Source organism: Meriones unguiculatus, chromosome 3, assembly GCF_030254825.1.
Source record: "Meriones unguiculatus strain TT.TT164.6M chromosome 3, Bangor_MerUng_6.1, whole genome shotgun sequence".
In the NCBI taxonomy this organism is placed as follows: domain Eukaryota; kingdom Metazoa; phylum Chordata; class Mammalia; order Rodentia; family Muridae; genus Meriones; species Meriones unguiculatus.
The window spans coordinates 24308669-24326411 of NC_083351.1; the positions used below are offsets into that span (position 1 = coordinate 24308669).

The 17743-nt window shown below is 42.8% G+C and overlaps 1 protein-coding gene across 3 annotated transcripts in view; it reads left to right on the plus strand.

The window, feature by feature from the left end:
- The first annotated feature begins 3612 nt into the window (after positions 1-3612).
- Zmym4 (zinc finger MYM-type containing 4) overlaps positions 3613-17743 on the plus strand; it is a 121096-nt gene continuing 106965 nt past the window's right edge. For 2 of the 3 annotated variants that reach the window (XM_060379532.1, XM_060379536.1), the window contains exon 1: positions 3613-4002. In XM_060379532.1, the coding sequence (XP_060235515.1) occupies positions 3964-4002 (39 nt within the window). In that variant the 5' untranslated portion in view covers positions 3613-3963. The remainder of the gene's footprint in view (positions 4003-17743) is intronic. The other variant, XM_060379537.1, reaches the window with a different exon arrangement.

The following is a 17743-nucleotide window of genomic DNA, read 5'->3' on the forward strand; positions in this document are numbered from 1 at the left end:
TGCACACATGTGCCTGCACTCACTCCTCCAAACCTCCCACATCTCACACTCACACATACACACATACACACACACACACACACACACACACACACACACACACACGTAATATAAATATGCTTCAGCTGAGCAGTGGTAGCATAAGCCTTTAATCCTAGCTCTAGGGAGGCAGAGGCAGGCAGATCTCTGCCGGGTCTCTGTGAGTCCAGGACAACCAAGGCTAGAGAGAGAGAGAGAAAGAGAGAGAGAGAGAGAGAGAGAGAGAGAGAGAGAGAGAGAAAGCCCATGCCAGGCCTGGTCTCTCTCTTTTTCTTTTGACCTGTGGATCAGGATGTAGCTCTCAGCTACTGCTGCAGTATGACATTCCTTGCCCAAAATGAAAGTGTAAGCAGGTCTATTGTTATTGTTGTTATTATTATTATTATTGGTTTTTCAAGACAGAGTTTCTCTGTGTAGCCCTTGTTATCCTGGAATAGGCTCTGTAGACCAGGACGGCCTTGAACTCGCAGAGACCAGTCTGCCTCTACCTCCTGAGTTCTGGGATTCAAGGTGTGCACTATAAGAGTTGCCCTTGGTCATGATGTCTCTTCACAGCAATAGAGCAGTGGTTAAGATGCTTTACCAAGAATTGAATGTGTTCTAAGAGATTTGCAGGTGTCTACTAATTTAATCCTTCCACTAACCCATTTCCATATGAGAAAACCAAGTCACAAAACAATCAACTTAACTAACATCATATAACTATGCACAGACCACCCACCCAGATACGCATCTGTATGTCAGACAGATTTGGTCACTGGGCCACTAATTTATGGCCTTTATGAAATTTCAAGTGTGCCAGGAAGTATGTATGTTTGCATTTTGTTTTGGTTTTTCCATTAAGTGACCTTGGACCAGTCTCTTGATCTCTATAAACCTCTCCATAAAATTGGGTTAACTCTGTGGTGCTTCCCTACATGCTGGCTTTCTCTTTTCTCCTTCCACATAAATATTTGCATCAAACATCCCTGGCATACTTTTACATTATCTAGACCAGGCAAATCACTCCTATTATTCAAGACCCAACCTGTTAGACCTCTAGAAACTTCCTGCTGAGGTGGAGAGCCTTCGTTTGAGAGTCAGTCCCGATGCCTGTCAGTCTTGATGCTTTTTTTTAAAGACTTATTTGTTATGTAGGTAAGTGTTCTATCCGCATGTACACCTGCATGCCAGAAGAGGGCATCAGAACCCAGTATACATGGTTGTGAGCCAGCACGTGGTTGCTGGGAATTGAATCCAGGACCTCTGTAAGAGCAGATAGTTCTTTTAACCACTGAGCCATTTCCCCAGCCCAGTCCTGATACTTTTTCTGTTTTTTTTTTAATATAACATTTATTATGTTTTTAAATTTTCTGTACATTGGTGTTTGACTGCACGTATGTCTATGTGAGGGTGTTGGATCCCCTGGAATAGGATTACAGACAGTTGTGAGCTGCCATGTGGGTGCTGGGAATTGAACACGAATCCTCTAGAAGAGCAGTTAGTGTTCTTAACCACTGAGCCATTTCTCCAGCCCTGATGCTTTTTCTGCCAGTTACCTTGTTTTGTTTTGTTTTTTAGTCTTTTTGTTATTTTTCCAGAGCTGAGGACCGAACACAGGGCCTTGTGCTTGCTAGGCAAGCCCTCTACCACTGAGCTAAATCCCCAACCCCCTGATGCTTTTTCTAATCTGTTGTATGACCTCGTGCCATTCACATCTTATCTGGGCTTTGATTTCATCTTAAAATATGGAAATGGGCCTGGAGGTGTGTCTCATTAGTAGAAGGCTTTCTTAGCATGTATGAAGGAGGTCCCTAGCACTACAGAGGAAGAAAAATATAGTATAACTGAACTAAATCAATGCACTGAAACCGTTATTTATTTATTTATTTAAAGCTCATCATTTTTCTAATGATAGGAGGGGTCATGAGAGTAGAGGAAGAGAGAGGGCAAGGCTGAAGCTGGCTGAAGTTGAAGCTGTCTTCCCTGCATTCAGCTGAAAATTAGAAGTTCCATTTTTCTGCTTTTCAAGACAGGGTTTCTCTGTGTAGTCTCGAGTATCCTGGAACTCATAGATCTGCCTGCCTCTGCTGGGATTAAAGGTGCAGGCCACCACTGCCCAGCTAGGAGTTACACTTTCAAGATGTTAGATTTTATCAGAAAGGAGTATTGTACAACCCATAGAAATGGTGGAAACCATTCAGCCTTTTATTTCCCTACATTCCCTGAAAATGTCTTTAACTTTTCTGTTTACTTTTGCCTTGGACATGTAACGAAAAAGTCTACGATGTTAAAAAAAATATTTTTTGAAAGAAATGAATATATTCTTTCTGTTCTACTTATGAGTGATACTAAAGACAACAGGAGCTTCTAGGTCACCTTTGAGTAAGTATTGTCATGGAGAATGACAACCCTTCAATCAGATACTTAAATTTTTTTTGTAATCAGTTCTTTGTAAATTTACTATCATCTCAGCACTGTAAACACTTGGGTGGTCAAGGCAGGAGGATCACACATTTCGGGCCAGCCCGCGTAACTTAGCAATCCAGTCCAAACCAATCCAACTCCAACCAACCCAAACGATCTCCTTGTACTTCTTGCTGTATCTCTCTGTTGTTCCTAAGTCATCACTAAGATTCCCATTTGGGGATTTTGGGACTAGACCAGTCAGAGGAATGGATCAGAGAAATGAATCAAGCTCTCATCCTCCTTGGCTTTCTTCTGTGTGTTCCAGGAAAGATAGAGCCCCATCTTATTCTTGGATTTTCTGCTTTTAACAGTTCGACTCTTAACCTTTAAGTCAGATCCTCAAGTTCCTTCAGTGGAGGCAACTGATGGCACACAGTTGCAGGTTGTCACCACATGTCTTCCCGGGAGAGCAAAGTATCAAGGCACTTTCCATTTTATGTTCTTTTGCCTTGAAGACAGTTTTGTGCGTTCCAAATCCTGGAGAACTGCAATTCCAGTCTGGGTTCTGGACCCTCACCAGCTGCTCAATATCTTGAGGTAAACTGATTTACTTCAAATGACCGTACTGAAATGTTAACTTTGAAAGCAATGGAGTAGATGGTTTCTAAGATCCTTCCGCATTTTATTATCCTAATGACAAATAACTATTGAAGAAATTAACTTCAGTTGCGGGTTCTGTCTTCAAAACCACCAGTGGATCTGATTTTAAGGTTGGAAGTTGGTTCTTCATGGCCTATGGCCTTTACTTCTTGGCAAGCTGTTGGTATGTCCTTGAGATAACCATCTTGTGTTCTTCTTGGTTGGGATTCTTCATGTTCAAAGGTTCACTGAGAACTTCAGCTCATCAACATTTTCTTCTTTTAGCAACATGTCTGTAGTCAGGTGTAGGGTGGTGATGTGAACCCCTCACTGACATTTCCCCCAGTCCTCCAGACGGTCCTTTCATTCAGATCCTTCGTCAAGGTCCCTTTAAGGGAGCGGCCATAGTTGAGTGGTGGGAGCAGCTGCTGGCAGCAAAGAGACTAGCAGGATTTGGCCTAGTCTGGGCCACTCACCGCGCACGCTCAGGACTGGGGGCTTGGTGGGAAAGGGAGGAGGGGCTTGGAGCGCGCCTGCGCAACAGGGGCGCGCGCAAGGGGCTGGTTTGGAGATCCCTTTAAGAAACCGCAGGCGGAGGAATTTCTCTGAGAGAAAATAATCCTACTCACGGGGCCCCTTGGAGGCCATTAACCCCCCGAGTCCCGGCCCCCCCTGCCCCGGCAGGCCCTTGCGCCGACGCGCACGTCCGTGGGACCCCAGGAGCTGCGGCTGGCGCGCGCGGGCCTCCGCCCCCTCGTCCCTCCCGCGCCGGGCCGGGCGGGGGCCAAGGGGACCGGACCGCCGCGAGCGAAGCGCGGTGTCTGCAGTGTGGGCGGGGGCCGAGAGGGGCCGCGGCCGCCGCGCCGGGAGCCGCCGCCGTGCCGAGCGGGGCCCAACATGGCGGAGCGGGAGGTGGAGACCGGCCCCCGAAAGAGGGTAGGTGAGGGGAGGCCGCGGGCGCGCTGCGGGCTGCGGGCGGGCTGGGGGCGGGGCGCGGCCGGCCCCGAGCGGCCCCGAGCGGCCCCGGGGCTCCCGGGTGGCGCGGCGGTCGGCGGCCCGCCCGCGGGAGGGGGGCGGCGGGAGGCGGCCCCTCGCGTCCTCCCGGCAGGTGGGACAAAGCTCGGTGGCCGGCGGGGAGGGGGAGGGGCGGGGGCCGTGGTCCGCCCGGCCTCCCCCTCCCTCTCCCGGCGTGTGGGTGGCGGTGCGTACTCGGGAAGCCTCGGGGACGCAAGGTGTCAGACTCCGCTTGTGCATCCTCGGGGAGGAAGCGGAGTCTGGAAGTTTCTCCGGGGAGAGGTCAGGTGGGGGAAAGAAGTCGTGGAGGGTTGTCTTCCAGAGGAGTGGCCCGGAGGGTGCAGCGGGAGCAGCGAAGTCAATCCATCTTCCTGCCCGCCCTCCCCTCCCCCTTGACCGTTATCAGGACCCACAGTGGACGTGGTCCTTACTCCACGTCTCGGAAAAAGCGGGGTTTGTGGTCTTGACCCAGGAGGAAGGTTTCTTGCGGATAACCGCGAACGTGTCGTAGTCTGGCTTCTTTACCTGCAGTTAGGAACGTGGGAGAGTGACAAGTTTTCCTCAAAGGATGTATACCCAGCCAGCCTGGCTGCCTAGGTGAAGCCTTGTCTGCATAGGAGTTGTTGTTTGAAAACCTTTTAAAAGTTTGTCTTGAAACTTTTTTTTTTAAATTTTTAATTGTGAGTGATTTTTCTAAAGATGGAGAACAGTACTATCCATTGAGCAATGTTTTTCAAGGCCCCCCCCTTTTTTTTCTTTTAACTTCCCCCTCTCCAGTATGTTAAGCATTAAGTAGTCTTCCTTTTGAAAACGGTCTCAAAATGATTAGCTGCTAAGCTAAGCCGGTTAAAACGCTGCTACTGAATCTTAACCGAAAATGCTCCTCCATCCAGCATAAAATAAGTGCCTGTTCAAAGATACATACGTATTGAGTGCTGACTGTGTGCCGGGCCCTGTGAAACGATTTGCCAGGCGCTCAACTTAACAGTTAAGCATGTGCAGCCCATTTATGGCTGACATGGAGACTTTTTTTTCCTCCCAATGTTACATAATTTAACTCTGAAAAGTCTAGAGTTTTGATCTGAGATTTGAATATAGGCCCGCCCCCTACAAATAAATGCTCGTGTTGGATGCCATTTAGGAGAAATTAAAAAAATTTCTGCCACTGCTGGGCATTGAGTCCAGGGCCTTGACATCTGTTAGACAAGCCTCTACCACTGAGGTGCAGTCCTAGCCTTAGGAGTTTGTTTCTCAGAGTCATAGATGACACATCAGCAAATGTTTTTCTCCAACAGTTCAGCAGTTCATTAGAAAACTATAACTATCAAGAAAATTAAAAAATCAGTTTCTTCTTCTTCCTCTTCTTTGAGACAGGGTATCCTTGTGTATCCTGTATATCCTTGGCTCGCCCTGCACTTGCTTTGTAGACCAGGCTGGCCTTGAACTCACAGTGCTCTGCCTGCCTCTGCTTTCCAGAGCGCCAGGACTACAGGCGTATGATACCTCGACCAGCAAACATTTAATTTTAATTCAGGGTGTGACTGCATGCCCAAAACCCTAGATTCTGCTATTGACATTTTTTTTTCTGGATGCTTATTTACCACATAGGTATTTCACCTAGCCATCTCTTTTCCCAGTCGTTAGTCTTTTAAGTACACTACATTTTATTTTTAACAATTAAAATTTAATGTTGGTAGTCTTAGATTTGCAAGATGTTAGGTTCTCTTCATATGTTAATCATAGAACAGGTTAAGCTGTATAGTAGGATGTGTAAATAGTTCATTTATAATAAATATTGATACAGAATGCATAGATTTTGAAATTCTGAATTACTAATTTGTGATCTGTAGTAAATTGTCTTCATTATCTTGAGTGAATGAATATGACAGGTTGTCTACTAATTTGACTATAAAGGGTAAATTAAGCATGTTGTAAAGTCAGAGATACTCATTTGCTACTATTGCCATTTGCTTTATAGAATGTCTTAGGAAAATCTAAGTACTTTGCTAACTAATTAGACTGTTTAAGAATATTCTTTTTCATGTGTTACATTTAACAAATAGAAAAGTGATTGCTATCAAGTTTTTTTTAAGCAGGTCATAGTTTAATCTCAGCATTCAGAAAGCAAAGGCTGGTGGGGTGGATCTTTGTGAGGCCACCTTGGTCTACACAGCAAGTTCCAGGCCAGTCAGGGCTGCATAGTGAGACCCTGTTTAAAAAGTAACACCTTTTTTGTTCTTCAGTGCAGGGGATTGAACTCAGGGGTTCATGTATGCTTTAATTGAGCCATACCCAGGTAGGTAGGTAGGTAGATAGATAGATAGATAGATTTAAAGATTTATTTTTATTTTATATGTATGAGTCGTCAGCTTGTATGTATGTGTATCCCATACATGCATTGTCCACAGAAGTCAGAAGTTATTAGAACCCCTGGAACTGGAATTCCAGATGGCTGGGAACCACCACGGGTGCTGAGAACCAAACCCAGGTCCTTTGAACGAGTGGCCAGTGTTCATTTATTTTTATTTTATATGTATGAGTGTTTGCCTGTATGTATGTGTATGCCACATGCATGCCTGGTGCTGTAGGAGGCCAGAGAGGGCATTAGATCCCCTAGAATTGGAGTTACAGATGTTATGAGCTGCCGTGCGGGCGTTGGTGACTGAATCCAGGTCCTTTGCAAGAACAAGCCTTCTTACCCACTCTCCAGCTTCTTTATTCAATATATACATTTTTAAATTTAATTTTTATGTGTATGGGTGTTTTGCATGCATGTATGTCTGTACTACATTACAGTGCCTATGTAGTCCAGAAGAGGGGGTTGTGTCTCCTGGGACTGGAATTCTAGTTAAAGAGGTGCTAGTGGGTGCTGGGTTTCAAACTTGAGTCCTCTGGAAATAACTTTTGCATCCGTTATCCGTTTTATTGTCGAAAGTTTGTTAAAATGTTCAAGAGTTGATTTGTATGCCTTCCCCCACCATCCAAAATGTTAAATTCCATTATAAGCAGATTGGTGGGAGCTATTCAGTATAGTTTTCTTTCTTCCTTCTTTCCTTTTTTCCTTTCTTTTTTTTTTTCCTTTCTTTTTTAAATAGAGTGTCATGTAGCCCAGGGTGGCCTTGAGTTAGCTTTGTATCTGCGGTTTACCCTGACCTGCCTCCTGCTTCCACTTTTCCAAGTGCTGGGATTATAGGCATGTGCCTGTAGGCCTGACATGTAATACAATTTCTTTTAAAATAATTGGTGTCTTGTTGCAGTTATCTGCATAGACCTGTATGATACTGTAAGTTATTCAATCTAAAGTTTTATTGGTGAAAGGGGATTTAAGATATTTACTGCTGGGATACAAAGTGAATAAATTGTAATAAATAATGAATAAACCAAGAGGGTTCCCTAGTAAGGGGAACAGGGACTGTCTCTGACATGAACTCAGTGGCTGGCTCTTTGATCACCTCCACCTGAGGGGGGAGCAGCCTTACCAGTCCACAGAGGAAGACAGTGAAACCAGTCCTGATGAGACATGATAGACTAGGATCAGATGGAAGGGGAGGAGGACCTCCCTTATCAGTGGACTGGGGTAGGGGCATAGGAGAAGAAGAGGGAGGGATTGTGGGATTGGGAGGTTATGGAAGAGGGGGCTATATCTGGGATATAAAGTGAATAAACTAATAAAAATAAAATTAAATTAAAAAATAAAAAAGATTACTGCCTTTGACTTTTATAATCTTAAATCATAAGAAAGTTGAGACATGGGGCTGGAGAGATGGTTCAACGGTTAAGAGCATTGGCTGCTCTTCCAAAGGTCCTGAGTTCAATTCCCAGCAACCACATGGTGGCTCACAACCATCTATAATGAGATCTGGTGCCCTCCTCTGACAAGCAGGCACACATGCAGGCAGAACACTGTATAAATAACACATAGATTTAAAAAAAATTTGAGATATTCTGTTTGATGAGATACATGCTAGGTGTTCATGGTCGTTTTTGATAAGATGTGCTGTTTCTCTTTCCAGACTGGGCTTCTTTTGGACAGAGTTCATTTTTACTGCTTTTTGCAGAGTATTTATGTCCTCTAAATAATAGGTACTCAAAGGACTCTTACTGATTTCTTTTTTTAAAATAGATTTATTTTTATTGTTGATATATTTTGTGTGTCTGAATGTTTTGTCTGCATGTGTGTATGTATACCTTATGCATGCCTGGTGCCCATAGAATTTGGATTAGGTTATCCTTGGAACTGGAGTTACAGATTGATTGTTAGCTACTCTGTGAGTGCTGGGAACCCAACCCAAGTTCTCTGCAAGAGCAGCAAGTACTAACCACCAAGCCATTTCTCTAGCCTTCAGATTTATTTTTTGGGACAGGATCTCTGTATGTGGCTTTTGCTAACCTGGAACTTTTTATGTGAACAGGGATGTCCTGGAACTTACAGAGATCTACCTGTCTCTGCCTCCTGAGTAATGGGTTTAAAGGTGTGTGTCTTTAGCATGTTATTTTAAGTTGTGTGTGTGTGTGTATATATATTAACTGTGTGATACATGTAAATGCAGGTACCCTCAGAATACAGAAGAGGGATCCCCGGATCCCCCTGGAGCTGGAGTTACAGGCAGTTATGAGTTTCCTGACATGGGTGCTGGGAATCATACTCATGGCCTTTGAAAGTGCAGTATGTTCTTAACTACTGAGCCATCTCTCCAGCCCCCAGATTTAGGAACTTTAATGATTGTGCTGGATTACATTTAGAAGAAGAGTGATTTAAAAAAAATATTTATTTTTCTATTTATGTATATGAGTACTCTGTCTTTATGTACACCAGAACAATCAGATCCCATTGCGTATACTTACGAGCCACACATGTGGTTGTGAGCATTGAACTCATGACCTCTGGAAGAGCAGTTGAGTGCTTCTTTCTTGTTTCTCCTTCTACCCTCCAGAACTCTTCCCCAAATGGCTTTTAACAACATCTATTTAAAATCTATTTGAGGGCAGTTTGTACTTCCTTTTTTTTTTTCCTTTTTCCCCTTTTCTAATCATGTTTCAAAAGAGTCTTCCATCCTGTTATCCAGTTGCAGAATAATATTTTTAGTGGTTTTGTTTTTTTCTCTCTTTAAATGAAAGTCTCATTATATAGATTTTGGAACTTGATATATAGAACAAGTAAACCTCTAGCAGTTATCCTTTGTGTTTGAGTATGACACCCAGCCTTGCTCCATTTTTCTATTTTTGACAGAGTGAATCTGTACTTCCACATCCCAGTCTCTGTCTAGTTTCCTAGGTTTGCCATAACAAATTATTACCACAATGTTTTGTCTCATAGTTTTGGAGAGTACAAATAAGAAATCAATTGTTGGGCTGGAGAGATGTCTCAGGGGTTGAAAGTTAAATGGTCTTCTTTGGGGAGATCCAGGTTCAGTTTCCAATACCCACATGGAAGCTCCAAATTATCTCCCGTTCCAGAGGACCTGATACCCTGTTCTCGAAAAACCAAAGTCAGTCAATCAGTCAATCATGATGTCAACCAGGCCATGTGTTCTCCAAAAGCCTTTAGCACTCCTGTGGTAGCACTCCTCGCATTGCCTTTTCATATGCAGTGTAGGTGCAAGGTTTTCAAATGCTACTTTATTTTGGGGTTCTTTAAAGCTTATACCTACCTTCCAACCTCCCTATCCCAGGTAGGGGAAAAAGGTTGTAAGGGAGAGGGACATCGCCCTCTTTACTTCTTCCTGCTGGGTGGGGTCGTAGGATTCTTTTGACTAATATCTATTGTCAGGAAATCCAGAAGTCCAGGTAACAGCAAACGCAGCAAGCAGTCCTCCTCCACCTTCTCCAAGCCGCTGCACTATTTTCTTCTGGGCTATCATATTTATACCCCTCAGAATCCTTAGAATTCAACTAATTCCAGCTGGCAAAGACCATGCTCTACACGAGACAATAGGTGTAGACAAACTGAAATCCCCCAGTTGGGATTATAACAAAAACATGTTTACATATCATAAACCAAAACGTCTACAACATTTCATCCTTTCTGCTTAAAAAAATTGGCTTTTTCTCTAACATTAATAAACTATATACAATAAGTATTATGAGAATTATCAGGTAACAATTACATTTACAATGCCCAGTTCATTTGTATTTGGCAAGCTTAGAAAAAGTATTCCACAATTTATCCTATCCTGGTGAGTCCTAAGTTCTGTACCTAAATCACTTTCTTATCTTGTATCTATCAACCTAAAAACATCTCTCTAGACCTTAAAAATCTTTTTAGACAAACAGTTGTCTTAAGCATAATTGTAGTAAAACTATGACTAGTCTTCAACCTCATCAGAGACCTTAAAAGGAAATAATATTACCTAAGTATGTAGGAAGCATAGAGCAAACCGCTTCCAGAACTACAGAAATGGCAGAGACAGCTGACTGCCTGGACAGTCACCAGGGGTCTCTGTGTCGTCAGGCACACATTCAGCCTGTTGGCCCAGAATATGTGGCAGACTTTTCTGATGAAGGAATTGTGAAGCACTGACCACTTAGTCTCTGCAAAGTTGCCAATTTTTTTCTTTGATGTCCATCATCTTTTTTTTTTTTTTTTTGAGATAGGGTTTCTCTGTGTAGAGTTGGTGAGTTGGTTGTCCTGGACTCACTTTGTAGACTTGGCTAGCCTCGAACTCACAAAGATCTGCCTGCCTCAGCTTTCAATAGTGCTGGGATTACAGGCATGCGCCACCATGCCCAGCGTGCTCATCATCTTTGAAGTAGATTTGAGGTGCTGCCAGGATCAGATGTGTCTCTGTCAGAAAAGCCTTTTACTATTAAAATAGTTTTAAATGCTATACTTTGTAGATTTCTGAAGTATTTGAAGACCATGAATCCATCCATCTATAGAGCAGTGTTGCTTGCTTCTATCTAAGTGCTACCTACTTAACCTTGAAAACTTATCTGAGAGATTAAATAAAGCTTACTTTTGTAATTAATTAAACTAGTATCTAACAAAAATTCAAGTAAGGTTGTTTATAGGTGACTAACTACTGACTTGAAGCTCCAATCACCTTGGAACAGTTTGTAATAGTTAGCTTTCATAGGACTAGAATTTTTCACCACATTTTCAAATGAGTTTCATATGTACAATATGTCAAGCAAAAGTTAGTCAAAATAACTTTAAAATTCTATCAAAATCAGATGCTGAGACTCATAGCCAAACTTTGGGCAGAGTGCAGGGAATCTTATGAAAGAAGTGGGAGATAGTAAGACCTGGAGAGGACAGGAGCTCAACAAGGAGAGCAACAGATCTGAAAAGTCTAGGCACAGGGGTCTTTTCTGAGACTGGTACTCCAGCCAAGGACCGCTGATGGAGATGGCCTGGAACCCCTGAGCAGAGGTAGGCCATGGCAATTCAGTGTCCAAGTGGGTTCCATAGTAATGGGGACAGGGACTGTTTCTGACAGAAACTGATTGGCTTGCTCTTTGATCAGCTCTCCCTGAGGGGAAGCAGCCTTACCAGGCCACAGAGGAAGACAATGCAGCCACTCCTGATGAGACCTGATGGACTAGGATCAGAGGGAAAAGGGAGGAGGACCTCCCCTATCAGTGGACTGGGGGAGGGGCACAGGTGGGGAAGAGGGAGAGAGGATAGGATTGGGAGGGGAGGAGTGAAGGAGCTATGGGGGGGCTATAAAATGAATAAACTGTAATTAATAAAAATAAAATAATTAAAGATTAAAAAAGTCTAAAACATTCTATCAATATATAAGTGAGTTGTGTATGTATAGTATGTTAAGCAAAAGATGAACAGAACAGTCTTAAATTTCTGTCAATTTACAATAGTCTACCAATGTAAAATATTTGAGATTAGTAGATCCAGTTTTCTTACCTTTTATCCTATAATCTTAACCCCCCCCATTTCCCCTTTTTTCCCCTAACACAAGCCTGCTGGACATTAATTAATATCCAATGTGGGAGGGTCCGGCACATTATGAGTGCTGCTATCCTGGTCTGGTGGTCCTGGGTTCTGTAAGAAAGCAGGCTGAGCAAGCCATGGAGAGCAAGCCATAATCAGCACTCCTCTATGGCCTCTGTCAGCTCATGCCTTCAGTTTGCCCAAATCTTGTAGTCACAACCTTACCAATCTTGGCTTTTTATGCACAAAACTTATGTTTTGGTAACATACCTCATTTATCAAGAACAACTTAGCAATAAGCAGAGCTATAGAAGCCAGAAAGCAAGGTTAGTACATTTAGGCATTCTCCCCAAACTATGGACTATGATGGATTAAGTGTTTGTTCTTGTTTTGGCAAGTGTTGAGGTCTGTGTGCTGGACTCTCATGTTAGGATCGTTGGTGCCTTGGTGGCATGAGTTGTCGTTAGGTCTGAGGGTCTCTTATAGTTTGTCTTAGTTTGGGTTTTATTGTTGTGAAGAGACGCCATGAGCACAGCAACTCTTATAAAGGAAAACATTTAATTGAGGCTGGTTTACAGTTTCAGGGGTTTAGTCCATTATAATCATGGTGGGAAGCATGGCAATGTCCAGGCAGACATGGTGTTGGAGAAGGAGCTGAGAGTGCTGCATCTTAATCTGCAGGTGTAGGGGATTGTGTACCACACTGTAGCTTCAGCATAGGAGGCCTCAAAGCCCATCCCCACAGTGATGGCTGTCCTCCAGCAAGGCCACACTTATGCCAACAGCATTCAAACATGAGTTTATGGGGGCCATATCTATTCAAACCACCCCACAGTTCCTGCCCTTTTGGAGTTCCTATCCTGAATTTCTTTGATGATGAACAGTGATGATGACACATAGGCTAAGTAAACCCTTTCTTCTCAGAGTGGCTTTGGTCATGTGTTCATCCTAGCAATAGTAACTCTAAGACAGTATGTGTGTGTGTGTGTGTGTGGGGGGGGTATATGCATATGAATCCAGGTGCCCAAAGAGGCCAGAGGCCTGGATCCTCTAAGGGCAGTTGTAAACCGCCTCAGTGTGGGTTCTGGGAATTGAATTCTGCTCCCCTATAATTTTTTTTTTTATTACATTTGTTGTATGTGCTTGCTCAAACATGCCATGTTGTACACGTGAGCATAAAAGGACTTTTCAGGAATTGGTTCTCTATTTCCAGTTTGTGCATCTTAAAGGCATTGAACTAAGGTCATCCTATGTGATGGCAAGTGCCTTTACTCACTGAGCCTTTTTGGTGGATCCTTTTATATTTTTCATTTAATTTAGTGTGCGTATGTCTGTTTGTATGTAAGAAAGAGAGATACTTATGACTTAGTGACTGTGTATGAGTTTGTGTCTAAAACCAAATGGAGGTTAGAGGACAAATTTCAGGAATCCATTTCTCCTACTTTGTTTCTAGGTGTGCTTTCTAGGCTAGCTGACCCATGAACTTTTGGCTCTGATCTCACATGTAGGGTTGCTTTGATTAGAGATGTGCATTAGCACATCTGGCCTTTTTAATAATAATAATAATAATAATAATAATAATAATAATAATAATAATAATGTTGAGTATCTTTGTATGTGCATATAGGCCATTGATATACCCTCTTTGGTAAAATGTCTATTTAAAGTCTTAGTTTTTTGTCTTTTCTTACTGAATTGTGGAAATTTTTGTATATATATTCTGCATTCTAAACTCTTCCTTGACATAGGGTCATGCTGTATAGCCTGAGACTTGGAACTTGTGTTGCTTGAGCTAGATTGGAATTTGTGAGCTCCATTTCTTAGCCTTCCAAGTGCCAGGATTACAGGCATGTGCTACTATCACACCTAGTTCCTGGCTGTTGAACTCTTTAGCAGGTGATTTGCGAATATTTTCTCCCATCCCTCGGTTGTATTTTCTTTTTTGGTTTTTCGACATAGTGTTTCTGTGTATAGCCTTGGCTGTCCTGACTGATTTTGTAGACCAGGCTGCCCTGGAACTCACATAGATCTGCCTGTCTCTGCTTCTCTCTATGCTGGAATTACTGGTGTGTGCCACTGCACCTGGCTCCTGGGCTATATTTTCATTTCTTGTCAACATGCATTTGATTCAAAGAAGTTTTGAATTTTTGTTTGTCTTTTGTAGCATGTACTTTCGATGTAATTTATTAAATCATCACCAAGTCCAAGTTTACTTAGATTTTCCTATAAGAATTTAATTCCTTCCTAGTTTCTTCCCTATCCTTACTTTCTTCCCACTCTTCCTTTTTTCTCCCTTTTGGTCTCTCTCCCTCTCAAGCTGGTCTCAAGCTCATAGAGACCTCCTTTGCCTTTTGAGTGCTGAGATTAAAGGCATGTACCACCACAACAGGTTTCCCCCTTAATGTTTCTTTTTCCTTCCTTCCTCCCATTCCTCTTGGTTGTTCTCAGTGTAGCACTGGCTGTCCTGGAACTCACTCTGTGGACCAGACTGGCCTCAAACTCACAGATTTCCCTGCCTCTACTGAAATTAAAGGCGATCACTACCCCTTGGCTCTTCATTTTCTTTCTTTCTTAAATTACTTTATTTTTATTTCATATGCATTGGTGTTTTGTTTGCATGTATGTCTATGTGAGGGAGTCAGGTGCCCTGGAGCAGGAGTCACAGACAGCTGTGAGCTGCCATGTGGGTGCTGGGAATTGAAGGAGCCCAAGTCGTGTGGGGAAGAACAGCCGTGTTTTCAACCATTGAAGCGCTTCTGTAGGCCCGAAAAGATTATCTTAAAATAGGCCCTGATTAAAAATATTTGTTGCTCTTGAGGAGAAGGAGAGTTTGATTTCCAGCACCATGTGGTAGCGGAGTCATTATAATCAGCTCCAGGGCATCTGATACCCTGTTCTTACCTCCGAGGGTATCAGCCATACACATGGTGCAATACATACATGCATGCAGGTAAAACTTGTACACACATACCATGAAAATAAATCATCTTATATTTGAAGAAATGGCATGTGTTTCCATCCATCCGTCTGTTGGTCTGTTTGTGTTCGTCTGTTTGTCCGTGTGTGTGTGTGTGTGTGTGTGTGTGTGTGTCTGTGTGTCCATAGGAATTCTTATCTTCAGTAGTAATTGAAAGGTTGTTTCCTTAAGATTTGTCTGGGTTCCTAATTCCATATGTTACTATGTTAGCCTTAGAATTAGCCAATTCTTGAAGAGTTCCTTTTACGTTTTATTGTCTCATGGTTTTGAGAGACCAGTCCAAACTCAGGAGAAACTTTCCTCATTCTTTTAATTTACTGGTGTGTATGGCTGGGTGGTCTGTGTTTTGAGTGTGAGAACGTTTGTCTAGGGAGCATGTGAAGGTCAAAGGACAACTTTCAGGTGTTGGTTCTCCTTTGTGATAGGATTTGGGGACTGAACCCGGGCTATCACTAGTTCCCGTAGAAACTTCGTGAAGTTGCAGTCTGAGATTATACCAGCTGCTTATTTTCTTTTCACTTTGTGTCTGCATTTTGCTTATTTTTCCTTTTTTTTTCTTTCCCCCCTTCAGGGTAGTAGTTTTTGTGCCAAGATGTCTTGCTGAAAATTTTCTCTTTAAGATCACTTAAAAGGGGAATGGAGGAGGCTGGAGAGGTGGCTCAGTGGTTAAGAGCACTGGCTGCTCTTCCAGAGGTTCTGAGTTCAATTCCCAGCAACCACATGGTGGCTCACAACCATCTATATAATGAGATCTGATGTCTCCTTTTGTCATGTAGATATACATGCAAATAGAGCACTCAAGCACTCATATATATGTAAATAAAAATCTTTAAAAAAGAGGGGTGGGTGGGAATGGAGAGATGGCTTTGTGTCTAAGAACACTGGTTGTTTTTTAGGAGGACCCAGATTCAATTCACAGAACTCACAAATATAATGGAAGTTTTGGTTTCTTTGTATGTTATGTAAATATGCTTTTGAGTTGGGCTATACCAAATATATACCAAATACCGTCTCTGGTCTCTCCATCTGTCCAAACTGTTCCACGCCACACGCAAACACCGAACACCACATCAAATGCCACTCCTTCTCTGCTCTCATATTTATATTCTCAAGAGTCTTAGACCACAACCCTCTCCGTGCCCCATGTGGAAGGCCATTACCAGCTGATTAAAGGCACTGCATACCAGACAATTAACAGGTGTGGACAAACTATAGCCCAACGGTATTGGAGGTTTGGAGCAGACAGATGCAGAGAAACGCTTCGGGGCACAGTGGTGTGGAGGAGCCTGCTACCTGTGTCTGCAGTTGACAGAGATTGGTATAGAGCCCTAAAAGAACCACTTGACCCTAACTATCCAGGAGAAGTAAAGGAGTCTGGGCCGTCTCTCCTTTTCTCTCTCCTATTTAAGGTTGGGGGCTGGTGGAAGAGAAGTAGAGGCCTAAACACCCCAAATAAAAGAGGATTTTAAAAAAGTGCTATACACAACTGTCTGTAAATCTAGTTCCAGGGGATTTGGCATCCTCTTCTGGCCTCTTGAGTGCATCTGGCACACACATGATGCTTACATACATGAAGGCAAAATGCCCATATGTATATATACCCATAAATTCTGCAGTGCCCAATCAGTTTACAATTCCATTTGTGTCTGTCTTTGGTGATTGTAGTCAGAGGACAAAACAAATAAACAAACAAATGGGAAGTTTAATTTTTAGAGTTAGAAAAGTTGGGCAAGGTGATGATTGCCTGTGGTTCTAGCACTTGGGAGGTGGAGGCAGGGCTAAGCTACATGGGTTTAAAGTCATCATGGCTTGTGTAAGATGCTGTCTTAATCTTCCACCCCAACAGAGTATAATTAGGAAACAGCAATGGACAAGTAACTTGGTATAAATAGAACTCTAAGGCATATGAAATGGTAGGTTAGAGGGAGCAGCTGCTTCTCTAGCCCTGAGGTAGAGTAGCAAAGCTGGAGTGCATTTGGACAGTGCCTGACTCCCCAGCCATATGTCTGAGCTTCAGGTCTTGTTGGAGAATGTGAGGTGCAATGAACGCAGTCTGGAGAAGTTTGAGCTTTTGCGGACTTGGGTTGGCAAGCATGAAACCACACCTGGGTGCTCGCAGAGTCACTAAAAGGCTACTTACTAAGTTTGGCCAAGCCATCCATTGGGTGCCGCAGAATTCATGGGCAGCTCCTCCCATATCAGGGACTACTGAAATTGGTGGATACTTGCTCTCTGGAGGGTCTGACAGTTGGTGAGGAAACAACTTGAGCGCACATGCACGTGTCTGATAGAACAATACTGAGTTGCTGGAGAATTATCTCTTGGAAGGCCGTTTGACTGGAGTAAGCTTGTAAGCACAGTATGATGGGAAATTTCTCTAAATGCTGTTATTTACAAAGTTTAACACTGCCAGGTGGTAAAGGGAGAAGGTACACAAGGGTTGACTCTGTTACATAAAGCAAGGCAGAGAAGAAAAACTTTCACGTTGAGAGAAGATCCACACCTACCTGATCCATTATGTATTTGCATTTATTTATTAAGGTTGATCCTAATTTCCATATGGTATAATTTTCCTTGTTCATAAATAATTTTCCTTTAGTACACATATACTACAAAAGATGACAAATCAAGGGAAAAATACCTCTTATCCTCTTATAATACAGATCTACTACTGTTTAATTCTTTTAGCTTTTAAATCTGAATAATTGTACTTTGCCTTGGATTTGAAAGAACTTTTTTTGGGTGGAACGTGAATTTAGTATTTACCGGTCTGGTATTTTAAAGAAATGCTGTGT